Below are 16,082 nucleotides of genomic sequence, written 5' to 3' on the forward strand. Positions count from 1 at the left end.
GACTTCGCAGCGCTCGAGCGAGAGCACAGCAGCGAGGCGGGCTGGCGTGAGAGGGACAGCACGGCCTGCTGAGGCGGGAGGTTGTGTGGACGCCGCAGCGCACCGCGGGCAGAGGCTGTTCACACACCGCCCCGCCCCGCGCCCGCTGTCGCATCCGGCGGGGAAGGTGGTGCCGGTGCCCGCGGCCTCGGCCCTGCGTCCGCCATCGGCATGCCGCGGGGAGTACGGCGACGGCGGGAACGCGGCGGCGGGAAGCAGCTGGTGCTGAGCAAGTTCTTCGGAGCGGCGGGGAGCGGCGGAGAGCAGAGTGCCGCCCTGCAGACGGTGCGCCCGGGGTGGCGGTTGGGGCTGAGGGCTCCTGTAGGGCACGGGCCGGCCCGCTGATGCCATGCGGGATTCCTCTGTGTGGTGGAGGAGGTCTCTCGGGCCTGTCCGGGTACCTCGTGTCAGCAGGTCGTGACAGGAAGGATGGAAGGGTGCCCTGCGGCGGCCCCTTCATCAGGCAGGGTCTCTAGTTTAACCAGTGCTTGCTGTAGCATCCTTGCCTTGTGTAACACAGGGTAGCCATACGTAGTCTTTCCGGAAACTGCCGTTATATGCCCATTTTGTAGGACCTCAGACTTGACACGAGTACGGTGACCTTGGCAAAGCCAGTGTTTAGATAATGCTGCAGCAGTGTTGGGACACCCAGCACAGCTTCTGCCCCTGGGCCCTTGCTGCAGTCATGGAGCTCAGTCTGCTGTTTCCTGCAAGGCCAAGAGAGCTGCAGTGGTCCAGCAGCCTCTTCATGTCGCTGCTGGGGAAAAAATTCTTTCTCTCAGCAACTGGGTTTCATCATGAGTTTATATTTTCCAGTCCCCCTGTAGATAATGTCTGTAGCCCTTTCTGGCCCTGGAAAGCTGTCTGCTTTTTTCACCTGTGTCTCCAGTCAACCCTTTTTGTTATATTTGGCCTGATATGTTTTGGAAGGTGTGATTACTAGCCTTTGCTCATGCAGAAAAAAAATGCTTTCTAATTAGCCTGGTGGTATGTAATAGTGGACTTGGAAGGGGAACGCCCTGCTACTCATGTGGATTGTGCATGTGGATATGTTATGTAGAGGTTATGGGCTTAGTTGCTGAGCGTGGAGATCCTGTGTAGTTATGAGGAGATAGAATTTCCCACTAATATACTCAAAACCATCTGAGATTACTCTATGAAACATGAATGTTAGCTGCTGAAAGTACCTGTTGTGTGTTTATGTTTGCAGTTGCAAGTTACTTCTTTAGTCACACTTACTGCATACTGTCGCTAAGTATGACTAAAGAAGTCATCAATTATGAAGCTAAATGATGAATGATGAATCAGAGACAAAACAAAATACATTTTTACATTTTCTGTTTGTGAAGTGTTAAAAGTGCATGTGTCAAAAGCCTTCTAAAGGAGCAGTGGTTGAAACTACTGTTTTCTGTACATGGGGGATGATACTAGATAAGTGTTTACAGATAGCTTAGGTAAGTCTTTTAAGTGTGGGTTAACATTTACAGGATGGTGTGGAGAAGATACTTTTCCATCATTGGGATGTAGCCCGTAGGAAGTCATAGGTGCCTCTTAGAGGCCAGTATCTGACAAGAAGAGGACTCTGAACTGAGGGAATGAGGATCTGCAGAAGAGATCTGATTCAGACACATATATTTGGTGTCTGATATTGTGGGAATATCTGTTAAGTGCTGGTTCAGTTTTCTGCCACAGAGGTAGTTCTAAGCTGCCTTTTGAAGCTATAGAAGCTACAAGTATTTCTTTCTGGCACAACATCCAAATTGTTCACAGAATGTGACACGTGGATTGACCCCACAGCTCGTTAGAGTTGTAAAGTAGGTATGCTTTATTCAGCTGAGGCACAGGGGGGGTGCTCCTCCAAAAGCATGTGCGCCCTCTTTGCCACTCAGTTCGTTCATATTACATATAATGATTACCTAAACATGAGATTGCTTCACGCCTAATACATATGCAAAACCTATTCCGGTCTAGTTTTCTGGCATTCGTCCCATTGGTGCGCCTGCGCAGTGCCTCCTGGTGGTGGTCGTTAGGGGGTCGTGAGGATGAAGGCTTGTAGTTCCTCTTCATCACTGCAAGTAACCTCTTGCATTCACGCAGACTCAATAGGGTTTCGGGTCCTATCCAGATGTCAGGTTCGGTACAAGCCGGTTTTATGTATCTTAAAGCAGAAACTTGTCAAGTTTGCAAATTTTGTTACTCTGGCTATCTTTTGTTCGTTTGCTTTCTAAAGATACTATCTGAACAAGAATGTCTTAAATATTAAGCTGTGAATCTTATCTACTGCAGTTCTGCCTAGCAGCTGTAACTCCTACAATTCTATTTCACCATTCTAGCAACTTTGACTCCTACGGTTCTATTTCACCAAGCACAGTGACTGCTTAAGCAAGCAGGCACAATGTTAACCCTTTATTTGCTGGTATCAAATGCACTATTTAGCTTCCTCTGGTGGCCTTGAATGTTAGAAGAACTATTTTATAAATAAAAAAGTCAATAGGTAAAAATAAGGATTTCATGTGTTGTAAATTCATTTCATACTATCTGTTTATGAAATAATTGGGTGCATTATTGTCGTTCATGGAAGATGGCAAAGAGAAAAAGTAACTAAATTTCTCTGTATAATTTATGTTTTAGGCTTCTGAATTTGGCACAAGGAGAAACTCAAATGAAAGCAATGAACCCTGTGAAAAGAAGACCAAGATACGACAAATTGCTCTAGAAGACATCTGTAATCCACTGAAGACTCAGGATAAAAGTGAGTTTGCTGTAAACAAACGTTCAAGCATTTATATCCGATAAATACTCTTTCAATGTCAAATGTAAATGATGCTTGTAGAAAACCAGAAAAAACAAGTTAGTGAACATAAAGTTCATTACACTTACACTTCACTGAAAAGCATTAACCTCACTGTTCTTTTTAAAGAGGGAATTGTATTCAGTTTTGTGGGTGTGATGGTGATTGGAAGCGTCATTAAGACACCATCAACTAGCAATATGGTCTGCTTAAAAACTGTAATGAAAAAATACCACCAGAGTTTTCTGATATTCTTGGCTAATTTTGTGGCTTTGCACTTATCAGTACAGAAATAATCTGTACAGAAAATAATTTTGTTTCTTTCCCATGTCTGAAGAAGAATACAGGTGAAGATTATTGATTTTCCAGGGAAGTTAATCAAGATGGTTGCATGCACAATTCTGTGGGGCTGGCGGAAATACTGCATTGAGAGAGGGGAAGGATTGTAGGGAAGCGAGTGATAGAGCAAGATGATTGTTTTCTCTGCTTACTTATGTCATTCTAATAGATATTCTGTTTTAGAAAATAAGTTGCTAATACGTTTTTGTTCCTTTTTTTTTTTTAACTGAAAAAGAACCTCAGAAGTGTGAAAAGGCCCATATATGTTTGCAAACTCTATGCAAACTGAGAGAATTCTGCAGTGATTCGGACCAGCAAAGTAACAGATTCCAGGAGGATAGTTTTCAGAAGAAAGAATCTCTGAGTTTGGAAAAATGTCCCACTATTACTGGAAAAAGTTCAGAACTGAAAAAGCCTCTTCAGTCTTGGGACAGTAGCAAAAAGGTTGCTCAGAAGGTACGTAGAGCTCTGGTCCAGTCCTACGCAGATTACTTTTTGTGGTTTAAAAAGGCAAGCTTTGGCAGGAGATTCCCTTTGCGTTTTGGTGTTCTGTCATGAAATAGTGCAGCAGTACCTAATAGGCCAGTGTTTCTGTATGGGTATTTTCCTGGAACTCCTAGCATAGTGAGCTGGATGCCTCTTACAGCTGTTCAGTGATGCCACTGAAAAAAACAGCAAGGAGAGAGCAGAACCACTGGCAGTGTATCTTATAAGTGTGTGAACCCGTAATATTGTAATAACAAATGTTCAGTGTGCCCTATAGCTCAGCTTTCTTTTAGTTCTGTCAGTTTGGATACAAACCTGTAAAATTCCAAGCAGACTTTCTTTGCAAAAATACGATGTAGAATTCTGCTGAGATGTAGCTTAATACAGTTGCTGATAAATCTAACTACTAAAGATATCACTGTTTTTTTTTCATCTGCAGAAAATATGGGTGGCTCCCATGAAAAATCATCATTTTAGAAGTCCATAAGAGTATAATAGTACTTGCTTCTCCTAATTATGGGGCTAATTAACATAATTAATTGGTTGGGTTTGGGGTCAGCTTGCTAAGTTTGAAGTACTGAAGTACTTCACTTTGAAGTACATGAAGGTCCTGGAAATCATCTCATAGCTGCCTGTGGTGTGTTGCCTTGTGACTCAACTGCTCTTTAACAAAGTTTTGTATGTGTTTTTGGAGGAAGGCGGTTGTATGAAAGGTGGTATAATTGATTTGACATTCCCTGTCTGAAGGTCATGATGTTAAGCTGAGTGTCTGGGTTGTGTGAATGTGAGATCAAAACGTAAATCTCTTTCTTGTGGCAAGAGATTTCTGTTGTGACAAGGAATTGAGATTGTAGCTATGGTCAGTTGGAGAACACAGGAAACTGATCACTTCTCTGTCCCTCTTCTTAAAACCCTTGTCTGTCTGGTGCTTGCTAACTTCTGACCCTTTCTCCATGCAGTTACACCAGATGCTGCCCCTGCTAGTTTAATCTATAAGTCATACTTTAGCATGTCTCACAGATGTTTGAGAAAGTTCTAGATGCTGAAGCTATAAAATCTATGTGTTTTATATGTGCGTGTTTTTGAAACATGCATGGAGTGTATTTAGTGACTTCCTTCTGTAAACTGGAGACAGCATATTTCTGGCATAAGTTGTTAAAAATGTGTGTGTTGCAGTGGAAGTGCAAGTTTGGTGAGCAAAGGCATGTTCAACATTCCTTCCACTGAGCTGTGGGCCTGCGATTGTTGTTTCTGCAGGTTTGTCTTTATCTTTGAACGGATTTGATTGTTAATCTGTGTATCAGCTGTGCAGTATTTCTGCCTTCCTATTACAAAGTTGGTTTCCAGTGCACTGATACTGTTGTGCTTTTTATAGCAGTATTGCCACTGTGTATTTGTATGCTTAGGTGGTTGTCACCAAACAGCCTTTGGATCCAGTCAGTCGCAGGTTGTCTGTGGGATTGGGCAGCTGTTAACTCACTTCCTAGAACACAAGGAAGGTCAGCTTTAACCATGTGCAAGCAAGCTGTATGCAACTCTGCAAGCAAGATGTATGCGAAGTAAAAGTAAAGAGCAGTTATTTCTTAATATACTCAGTAGATAGTGAGGACTCACGACTTACTTAGCAAAGTATTGCTATGATCTTTCTCTAAAGGACACCAGCTGAGTCTGTGCTGCCCAGGCAGTCAGGTGGGGAGGGGCTGGCCTGCCTTCCCTGAAGTGGCTTATCTCAGTGCTTGTGTCTTGCTTTTTTCTTAAGAGTTAGAACTTCTTTATGTGGATAATTTTCTTCTAAATCCCGTGAGCTGCTAACTTACTACCATCTCAACAGTTCAACTTTCATGTGTGTTTTTACTTATTTTACTTTCTTTCATGACCTTATTTCACATGCGTTGCTACAGTAATTTTCTCTGTAAAAAGAGACACGGTCATACTAAACTTGTGGAGGGTGTTGTCTTTGTATTTTACTTTCTCTTTAACCGATTTTATCACTACTTGATACTGTGATATATGTGAGGAGAAACTTTGCTGTAAGTGAAGGGCACCTTATCGGTGTTGTTCCAAAAGACTGAATTCACCACCCTGCTTCCTGTACAGAACAAAAGAAAGTTGTAGAGCTGCAAGTTGCTTGTCTAGCATAGGCTACATAATGTCATTGTAAATAATAAACCACAGAGGCAGTGGTCTCAAAGCCTTAACTCTTAAAGAGTTTTAGAAACTAATATAGATTTTCTGTGTTTCAGAATAAATTATTTTGGGAGGTCTGCCGAGCTTATGTAGAAAGGGCACACTGGAGAAGAAATACAGTTTTGGAGCCTGAGAGTGAACTGAGACTTGTGTTGAAATTGGTTTATTTCTTGATTTACCATGGAGTTTTGGAATGTTATTAATTTCTCTGCACTGCAGTGTCTCACCTGTAAATTGGAGTGGTAATTCATCTTTATTTTTATATCTGGCCAGTTTAGACTGCCCAGTCTTTGCAGCCTGCATGTCTCTTGATCTGAGTTTTTGAGAGCTCATGATACAGTAGAGATCTGATTTCAGCTGAGATATGTGAGGACAGCTGTGAAGCAAAATCTTTTACTTTCATGACTTTTTAATTCCTTTTAAATCCAACTAAACTGTATTCTGTATATCCTACTTTTGCTGAAGTTCTTGGGGCTGTTTAATGCAAGAACGGTCTTGAGCTCTTTGGTCAATATGAGCCAAGGCCTTTAAGGGTGACTGATTTATTTAATAATTCCTATCTCTACTTTTCCATCTACAGGAGGAGTTACGCTGTGACCTTAGTCAGTTCTCTGCATCTTTTAAGTCTTACGAAAATACTCAGAATACTTCAGATACAAATCTCAATAAGAGAACCAAAAGTATTTACACTCCACTAGAACTTCAGTTCCTAGAAATGAAGAAACAGAATAAAGATGCTGTTTTATGCGTGGAGTGTGGCTACAAATACCGCTTCTTTGGAGAAGATGCAGAGGTAATTTTTTTTTTTTGTCTGGATTACGGAAAGATACTTGCATTATGTTAGTGCTATACTAGGTCTGTGGCCACCTCAAGAAGGAATGTTTTTGAGAGGCATAAATTTTGTGAGTTTTTTTTGTACTTGAAATCAAGATGAAAAATCTCTGCATACTTAAACTGAAGAGTATCCATACTGCATAAACTTTTTACTAAAATAGCATTTATTATTTTGTAATCTTACGCTTGCTGTCCTGCATATTGAGAACTTAAGATGAGGTTCTAGAATGTTCAGATGCATGTTCAGATGCGGCACCCACACATGCCTGATCTGTAGAACTGGCAGGTACTTTGCATCAAACTTAATTTTAAAATGACAAATTATAAATAGTTTTTAATGAGGTTTTTTTTGTGTGATCTGTCCTAAAATCATTGCTACCAACCTTTGACCTATGCTTATTTCCATACATGAGACCAGGGAGAAACTTTGCTTAGTTTCTGGGAATTAATTTTCCCAATCAGATGTGTACTACGTAATTTGTCTACCTGTTTGCTGGTGCGGTCACAGTCCAGAAACAGAAATATACTATCTAGGTACACCGTTAAGTGTTTGGCTGCGGTTCCAGCTTGCCAACACTTTCCTAATCAGTGTACACCTACCTGTTGCCAGCGGGCAAAAAAGCAAATACAAATCATATATTATTATGTTGTTATTTTTATTCTGTGGAGTGTTTAGCTTCCACTGCTGTTGGATCAAGATTTTTCAATATTATAATTGATTCTCTAGCTTAATACCATCTTTATAACCGCATTTAAAATAACTCCCTTCTGCATACTTAGCATTAGGGAAATTCTTTGACCTGTTGTTGAGCTGTATTGCAGAATCTGTGTGTATGTGTTATTGGTGGTTTACCTTATGGTGGTAAAGGTCAAGGTGAAGCATAATAATCTGACGTGAAGTCTGTGATACTGAAGCTTGTGTTAGTGACAACATGCTGAGACAGGAAGGTGGAGGAGCTCAGCTCTGTGTTATTTTTCTTTTTTCCTGTAATGTTTTCCTTTTGACACTTGACTCTTAATTGTAGTTGTGCATCAGTGTTGTCATAGAGATGAGCTGAAGTATTGCCTTTTGAATTACGGGCTGACTCTTCTTCCTGTACTTTGCAGATTGCAGCTAAAGAACTAAACATATATTGTCATCAGGATCATAACTTTATGACAGCCAGTATACCGAGTCACAGGCTGTTTGTCCACGTGCGGCGACTTGTAGCAAAAGGATATAAGGTTATTCCTGGCTTTTATTAAATGATGTTAAGTAAGAATAACACTGAAATAACTTGCGCTTATTCTACCAGAGTCTTATTTCAACTGCCAGGTGGGAAACAAAATTATCATGCGTTTTTGCAATTAAAATGGCTAACTTTCCATTGTTTCAATATCTGTATTCTGTGGTGTGTCATGGAATTTAAGTAGATTGAAGCTTCCTCCCTTTTACAGTAAAGTATCTTTATATTTTCTAGAACAGTTTTTTCTCTAAGTTTTTTTCATCAGGCCTTTGAATTTCATAAAGATTATATGTTATGTTATACCATGTTAGATTATAGCTTACCATACTTTTTTGTATTTTTTAATTTTATTAACATTTACATATATAATACCCTATCATATTATATAGTCTATTATATATTACATTACTTATACATCATATTGTATTATATAACCTCTCTCTCTTTTGTTCTTCCTCACATCCCTATTTTTCTTCTCTCAAACAATACTTTTTCTCTTTTCCTTCCTGTTGTTGATCCCTGTAATTCTGTTGCTTTCTGTTTATACCTTTGTGGTTTTTTTTTCTCATTATGAGAAAAGGACTGTTGAATCTAAGTTGATTGCAGCAATCATTCTCTGGCAATTGGTGAACTCTAGCTAAATTGTTTCAAAACGGGGCAAGAAGCCACAGGGTCTGAAGTTGAGAGGGTAGTTGGAAGTGGAAAGAGCATAAGGAACAGCAGTGCTTTACAGCCTCATTAGGTGGATTGATAGTAGTCTCTGCCATTCCTGCTCAGCTTTAATGATTGATGTGCTGTTTGCACACCTTAAAAGATCACCAAATTTCTGTAATATTAAAAAAGACATTTATTATCAAAGAGCTAACCTTGTTTCTTGTTTGTGTGCCTGTAGGTTGGAGTAATAAAACAAATGGAAACTGCAGCACTGAAGGCTGCTGGAGAAAATAAAAGCTCTCTCTTCAGCCGGAAACTGACTGCTCTCTACACTAAGTCTACACTTATTGGAGAAGATATCCTTTTTCAAATAAATTTGGTTTCAGACTCCAGTCTTTGTCAGCTAGTGGCTGACTTTATAAAGAGTGGCAGCAGGAAATGCTCTTCCTTTAATTTTATGTTATGGTAAACAACATGCTGGCTTTATAAAGCATTTAATCTCTTCAGGGCTTTAGGTTTGTTGTGAAACAACAGAACTTGTGTTAACTGTAGTTCCTTTCTGAAGTCAGAGCATGGACTTCCCAAGTCTACAGTGCCCTGTAGGTCTTGTTTCACTAGATTGAGAATGCATAGCATTAGTGATTCAGGAGGGTGTGAACGAAGAAGAATTTGCTGTCTGGTGTCAACCATTTGCTTTAAAGTGAAAAGAAGGTGATATAATCAATGGACTGTTAAAAATCTACCTGGGTAATTAATTCTTGACTGTTACGTGAAAGAGAAAATTACATAGAAGTAGCCTTTAACAAGTGAAGTTTTTTTCTTCATTTCTTTCCTTCCAGTCTTAGTTTTAATAATTGCTGCCTTATCTAGCTAATGTTTTTTTTTTTTTAATTTCTCAAACTAGTACTTACTAGATATGAAGAGCTAAAAAGATTGTTAGATTAAAGAGATAGTTAGATTAATACCTGTAAGGTTGCACTTTAGTAGATCCACAGAGATGCTGTGAAGGCTGGAACACCTCTGCTCTGGAGACAGGCTGAGAGAGCTGGGTTTGCTCAGCCTGGAGAAGAGAAGGCTCTGGGAGACCTTAGAGCAGCTTCTAGTGCCTCAAGGGGCTAACAAGAAAGCTGGCTTTTGACAAGGGCCTGTAGGGACAGGACAAGGGGAATGGCTTTAACCTGACACAGGGGAGGTTGAGATGAGATCTTGGGAAGAAATTCTTCCCTGTGAGGGTGGTGAGGCTCTGGCACAGGTTGCTCAGAGAAGCTGTGGCTGCCCCATCCCTGGCAGTATTCAAGGGCAGGCTGGATGGGGCTTGGAGCAACCTGATCTAGTGGAAGGTGTCCCTGCCTGTGGCAGAAGGTTGGAACTGGATGAGCCTTAAGGTCCTTTCCAATGCAAACCAGTCCGGGACTCTGTGATGATTCTGTTGGAAAACTGCTAGTGTACTTACAGACCTTCTTGTAATGGTTGGCAAACTGGATGAAAAACAGACCCAGCCTGGTGGATAGGTGTGCAGCAAGTTTTCAATACATCTAGCGCTCCTGCTAAAATCTAGACTTCTGCTTAACTTGGGGAATTACCTGCTTTTTAGTTGCTGCATTTTTAACTTCGAAAACATTTTTAACATTAAAAAATAACTGATGCAGTTATTTTTTATTGTTGCGTGCACGTTGTTTGTAGATATAAAGTCAAAGTGGCAAGGTGAAGCAGCCCATGTGCAGAATGAGCTGCTGGTTTAACTTTTGGCATAGCAGCAAAATCAGAGCAGGGGTTACAAAATGTATTTGAGAAGGACTTAAATATAGAAGGACTTGTGAATAATCCACCAATGTCTGTGTACTATTTTTTTTAACATTTCTTACATGTGAACCCTTTGCTGAAGCTAGATGATTCTCTAGATGTTGAAGATGTGACAACAGATGTCCCTGATAACTACCTCCTCTGTATCTGTGAAAACGGAGAAAACTTAAAAGACAGAAAGAACGGTGATGTTGTTATAGGCATCATGGTAAGTCAGTTTCTCAGGGGAATCAGTATTTGAGGGTTCATATGGGGTTTTTTTGAGTGTTGTTTTCTTGGTGGTTTTGAGAGATGGGTGATTATCTTCTTAAGTTCATAATTGTTCTGTCTTTTAGATTCCTTTGGAGTTTTGTTTGTTTTTTTTTGTTTTTTATTTTTTAACGAAGTGCAGTTTAGGTAAAATATCATCTCTGTGGGAATTGCAGTGGCTTTATATTTGAAAACTACAGAAGAGGTCTGAAGCTGATAGTTTAATATTCCTGACATCATTTTTGCTGCTGGATCACTTGAAAACATATCTGTGTTTGAGCCAAATAGAAGGGAATTACTAGCTTGGATGCTTTACTATAAATACTTTCAGAGTCAAATGTTTCAAAGCTTGTGAGCACTTTTTCCTCTATGAAATACTGTTCTTTAGAGGAAGAGACATGCTTTTTTACTGCTTACACTTCAGAATTGTCTGGTGAAGATTAAAACCAGGATTATTCAAGTGGCAGAGCTCTGATAACTAAAGCCCAGGCTGCTTGTAATTCAATATTTTAAAAGCATCTTGATTGTGCTTATGTTTGACTGTCACACTGTAGCTGGGGGTGCTAGGATGAGTTTCCACGGTAGCATGCACTGAGTTTCCAGGCTGAATGCATGCACCTTTCATAGACTTCCAATTATATGTGTTTGCCTAGTAATAAAAGTTGAACAGTGATGGTCTGATGATAGGAAGTGCACATTTACATTCCTGAGGTATTGTTTTCACTTACTAAGACACAATTGCGATAGTATTTTGAAATTATTACTGTATCACAGATTTGTAAAGCACAATTGTATCTTTTGATCTGCCACTTTCAGAGGGCACTTTCAGATTTGAGCATGTGGGTGCTATATAAATTTGCGCTATGCACCATAATCTTTGTGCTTAACAGTGTGAGTCACTGAAGTACTCTCTGAAAATTAATTTTTTTTTTTTTTTTTTTGACAGGCAATACAACCAACTACAGGAGAAGTGGTCTTTGACAGTTTTTGGGATTGTGCGTCGCGCTCAGAATTAGAGAGTCGAGTTTTGCGCCTGCAGCCAGTTGAAATGATACTTCCATCTAGCTTGTCAGATCAATCTGAAAAGCTCATCAACAGTATAACCTCCATGAGGTATGTTGTATGGAAATTCTGTTGTTTGTTTTTTTTTGCCTTTATTATTAATTACAGCATAGCTGTTGATGGAATTTAGATCCAGAAGCAAGTATGGATGTGTATTTCTGTAATGGCCCATTCAGAATGACTGTAGTTTGCTGTTGGGCTGAAAATTCCCCACATCCCATTGAGTTCTGGGCACTCATTCTTAAACTGTATTTAGACTGAAATTCATGACTTCTATCTGTGAAAGATCTGTGCACGTGTTAGAGAGACTTGCTTTCACACTGCCTATGATATGACCTGTTGGATTTCTTTCAGAACTCATGTATTTATCTTTGGATCAGAAAGTGGTGTTATGTGGCTGTTTTTCTTGTTAGTCATAGTCTGAAGATCTCTAAAAGGAATGGAACTGTGTATTAATGTAGACAGCTGTACAGAACTTTTGCAAGTGGTATTTATCATAAAATCAGAGAATAGTTAGGGTTGGAAAGGACCTTAAGATCATCTAGTTCCAGCATCCCTGCCATGGGCAGGGACACCACACACTAAATCATGTCACCCAAGACTCTGTCCAACCTGGCCTTGAACACTGCCAAGGATGGAGCATTCACAACTTCCTTGGGCAACCCATTCCAGTGCCTCACCACCCTCATAATAATTTCTTTATATCTAACCTGAACCTGTTTAACCTGTTTAAGTTTGAACTGGTTACCCCTTGTCCTGTCACTGCAGTCCCTAATGAAGAGTCCCTCCCTAGCATCCTTGTAGGCCCCTTTCAGATACTGGAAGGCTGCTATGAGGTCTCCATGCAGCCTTCTCTTCTCCAGGATGAACAGCCCCAACTTTCTTAGCCTGTCTTCATATGGGAGGTGCTCAAGCCTGCTTATCATCCTCATGGCCCTCCTCTGGACTTGTTAAGGACATCAGAACTGTATATAGTACGTCAAGAGAGGTTTTATGAGAGCAGAGTAGAGGGGCAGGATCACCTCCTTTGACCTGTTGGTCATGCTGCTTTTGATGCAGTCCAGGATACAGTTGGCTTTCTGGGCTGTGAGTGCATGGTGAAGCCGGCTCACATTCAGTTTCTCATCAGTCAAGGTCCCCAAGTCCTTCTCTGCAGGGCTGCTCTTAATTTCTTTTCCACCCAACCTGTAGCTGTGCCTGAGATTGCCCCAGTGCAGGTGTAGGACCTTGCACTTGGCTTGTTTGAACTTTGTGAGATTGCCCTTAGCCCACCTCACAAGTGTGTCAGGGTGCCTCTGGATGGCACTCCTGTATTTCATTCTGTTTGTCCCATTGCACTGTCTTGAACTTGGATACAAGCTTGTGTATTGTGAAGTACTGTGACTGATAATCCTTTTATATTTGGTGTACTTGTGTATTTCAAGAGCAAATTTGATAGTTGTTTTCTGTATCTGTTTCATGGTGGAATGAAGCAAGAGTAGGATGTAATTTGAAGAATGAAAACAAAACAATCCTCTGAACATATGTGATGAACTTGCAAAATCTTGCACATGGAATTCTTGTGAGAAAATTCTAGTTTCTCACTTTTGTTTTTTCTTTTTAACTGTGCAGCTCTGGGCTGTAGGGAGCCAGCTTAGAGCTTGGTGTTTCCATTTTGAATGAACTAGTCAGGATAATATTATCTTACATGTTAACAACACTGGGGCTAAAGAAAGCTAAATAAAAATGAATGTACTACATAGGGAAAGTGTGGTACTGGGGGGAAGATACAAATATTGTCACCCTTCCATATTGTGAAGAAAGACAGATGCATCATAGTCACATGGATGGTAGCCACCTGACAAATAGTCAACTCTGTATGTTTCCTGCCTCACTTAAACTCTGCCCAAATCATCATTTTGTAGCTTCCTTTCATGCTCTGGGTGGCTGAGTTGCTTTATCAGTCTGTTCCACAGGCATTCTTTTCCCCACCTGGCAGTGTAATCCTTCTTCATCCCCTTTTACTAAAAAGAAAATAAAGTTGACGTGAAATGGTGGGTAGGCAAGTCATCAGGAAAAGATGTTTCCTCCTCTACTCCACTCTGGCAGGAGTTCCACCCTGCAGTCCTGTGTCCAGCTCTGGGGCAACAGCACAAGGGGGATGTGGTGCTGCTGGAGAAAGTCCAGAGGAGGCTAAGGGTATGCTGTGAGGGCTGGAGCAGCTCTGCTCTGGAGACAGGCTGAGAGAGCTGGGCTTGTTCAGCCTGGAGAAGAGAAGACTCCTTAAGGGGAGACCTTAGAGCAGCTTCTAGTGCTTAAAGGGGCTACAAGAAATCTGGAGAAGGGCTTTTGACAAGGGCCTGTAGGGACAAGACGAGGAGTGGCCTTAAATTGGTGTTGGGGAGATTGAGTTGAGATTTTAGGCAGTTCTTTGCTGTGAGGGTGGTGAGGCCCTGGCGCAGATTACCCAGAGAGGTTGTGGCTGCCCCATCCCTGTCAGTGTTCAAGGCCAGGCTTGGAGCAGCCTGGTCTAATGGAAGGTGTCCCTGCCCCTGACAGGGGGTTGGAGCTGGGTGAACTTTAAGGTCCTCTTCAACCTAAAAACCATTCTGGGATTCTATGATTTTGTGGCATACTATAGGAACTTATCGCCATGTTGCTGTACTCAGCTATGAAGCTTTAAGGGGCAAGTGTATGTGAGAGGCAGGAATGAGAGGACGGACTGAAAACATCTGATTTGGTCTTGGGCATCTTACAAAAATGTGCCTTGTGAAAGTGGTGCATTCATTACCATTCAGGGGTGTTGTGGCACTTGTAGTGAAGCGTGCTCTTGACATACTAGGCTTTTTTGTTCTCTCAGCTCATGTATGTGCTGCAAAGCCATAGAAGTTGAAAAGGTCAGCTCTAATTAGATGTACTGAGCAAGCAATATCAATGTATTTTCTAGCAGTAAAATGGCTTGTTAAGACTTGGTCAAATAAAATATCAGATTAGGAAGTAACTGACCTTTTCCAGTTGAGAACAGTTGGATGTTTTTGCCTTGTGAATCCTTTTACTTTGATAACTTTCTCTTTAGCAAATCAATTCTATAGGTGTATGTGCAAAGCGTTTCTAAATATACCACGATGCAGATCAACAATTCTTAGTTTTATTTTTTTGCTTTGTGGTTTTGTTGGTTTTGTTTTCTTTGTTGTTGTGTTGTGCACTGACAGTTTTGTGGAAACCAGAGGAAGGTAGAATGATGTAATAAGCCAACAAAGCAAATGCATTTTTCATAAAGAAGTGTTACAGTTCCAGGTTAAGGTAATTCTGATGCAGGTTTAAGAGAGTGATAGTGCTATTTTTTTATTCTTTTTTTTTTTGGTTGTTCACGGAGGAGAATGTTAGTAACTAACTTCTGACATCAAAAAAAATACCACCTATTAGCTGATTTTGTGGACAAGTATTAGTTTGTAGGTTTTTCCTCTTTCTGGTAATTTACTTGCCAGTAAATAAGCTTGCCAGCCTAAATGTCCTTAATTACATGGGAGTGATAAAAATAAAGCACATTACTACATTTGAGTAGACCTATTTCAAAACCGGTTCTTCAGGGATTTTCTCATATGGAGGATTAAACCACTAGAGGGCCCTGAAGTATTTAATATTAAGGTGGTTCCAGTATCCTGCTTTCTTGTGCTTTTAACTGGGCTTCAGTTTTTATTTAATTGCTTTCCTACAGGCATTAACCTTATTCTAGTGCATATTAGGTGGTCTAAATTAATTCATTTTGGTTATTGTCTATTAGCTGGTAATTTCATTCTTCGTTTGCTCTTTTCTAGTAACTCCTGATGATGAGAATTGTCTGTTGGCTGTGAAAGTTTTAATTTCAAGAATTTTTTGGAAGATCTTTCTGATTAAGTCCATATGAAACAGATCTTGTGTTTCAGGAATGCTCCTCATGCAGTGGAAAACCACTGAATTTGTAAAAGCAGGGTACAAATGGGAAAGAAAAGTAGATTCAGGAGGTGTACAGCTTGGAGTGGTTAAGAGAAGGGTCTTCGTGCTTGCTGCATGCCCATGCCATGTAAGAACTGCTCCAAGAGTTCTCTGAGTTACACAGGAGATGATTTGGTTTTAGATGTTGTGTATTAGAACTTTGTAGTGAGTGACTCTTGAACAAAGAGTATGCTGATGATTCTTAAAAAATAAAATGTTTAGTCCAAATAAACTACTGCAGCTTTATGAGAGCAGTCATGCCTGTTTATATTGACAGAGTTGAAAGTATCTGTGTTCTTTCCTTCAATTTCTTTTTTCTACGAAGACCAAATATGAATGTTATATGCAAGTGTACGTATCTCTGCCTTTCTTCTAAAAAGAGAAAACATACATAATGTACCTATTTCTCCTTATTGAATGATCTGATTCCCTCTTCTTGTTCTTTCCCCATTGCCACC

The 16,082-nt window shown here is 40.4% G+C and overlaps 1 protein-coding gene across 1 annotated transcript in view; it reads left to right on the forward strand.

Annotated features, from left to right (window-relative positions):
- LOC130593491 (DNA mismatch repair protein Msh3-like) overlaps window positions 1–16,082 on the forward strand; it is a 63,922-nt gene that overhangs the window by 79 nt on the left and 47,761 nt on the right. The window contains 9 exon segments of the mRNA XM_057398696.1: window positions 3–53; window positions 56–324; window positions 2,671–2,791; window positions 3,405–3,625; window positions 6,423–6,635; window positions 7,784–7,900; window positions 8,795–8,912; window positions 10,422–10,567; window positions 11,555–11,721. Coding sequence (XP_057254679.1) covers window positions 3–53; window positions 56–324; window positions 2,671–2,791; window positions 3,405–3,625; window positions 6,423–6,635; window positions 7,784–7,900; window positions 8,795–8,912; window positions 10,422–10,567; window positions 11,555–11,721 — 1,423 coding nt within the window.

This window comes from Pezoporus wallicus, unplaced genomic scaffold (genome assembly GCF_028554395.1).
Source record: "Pezoporus wallicus isolate ANWC-B61680 ecotype Strahan unplaced genomic scaffold, APGP_CSIRO_Pwel_v1 contig_1387, whole genome shotgun sequence".
NCBI classification, from domain to species: Eukaryota; Metazoa; Chordata; class Aves; order Psittaciformes; family Psittacidae; genus Pezoporus; species Pezoporus wallicus.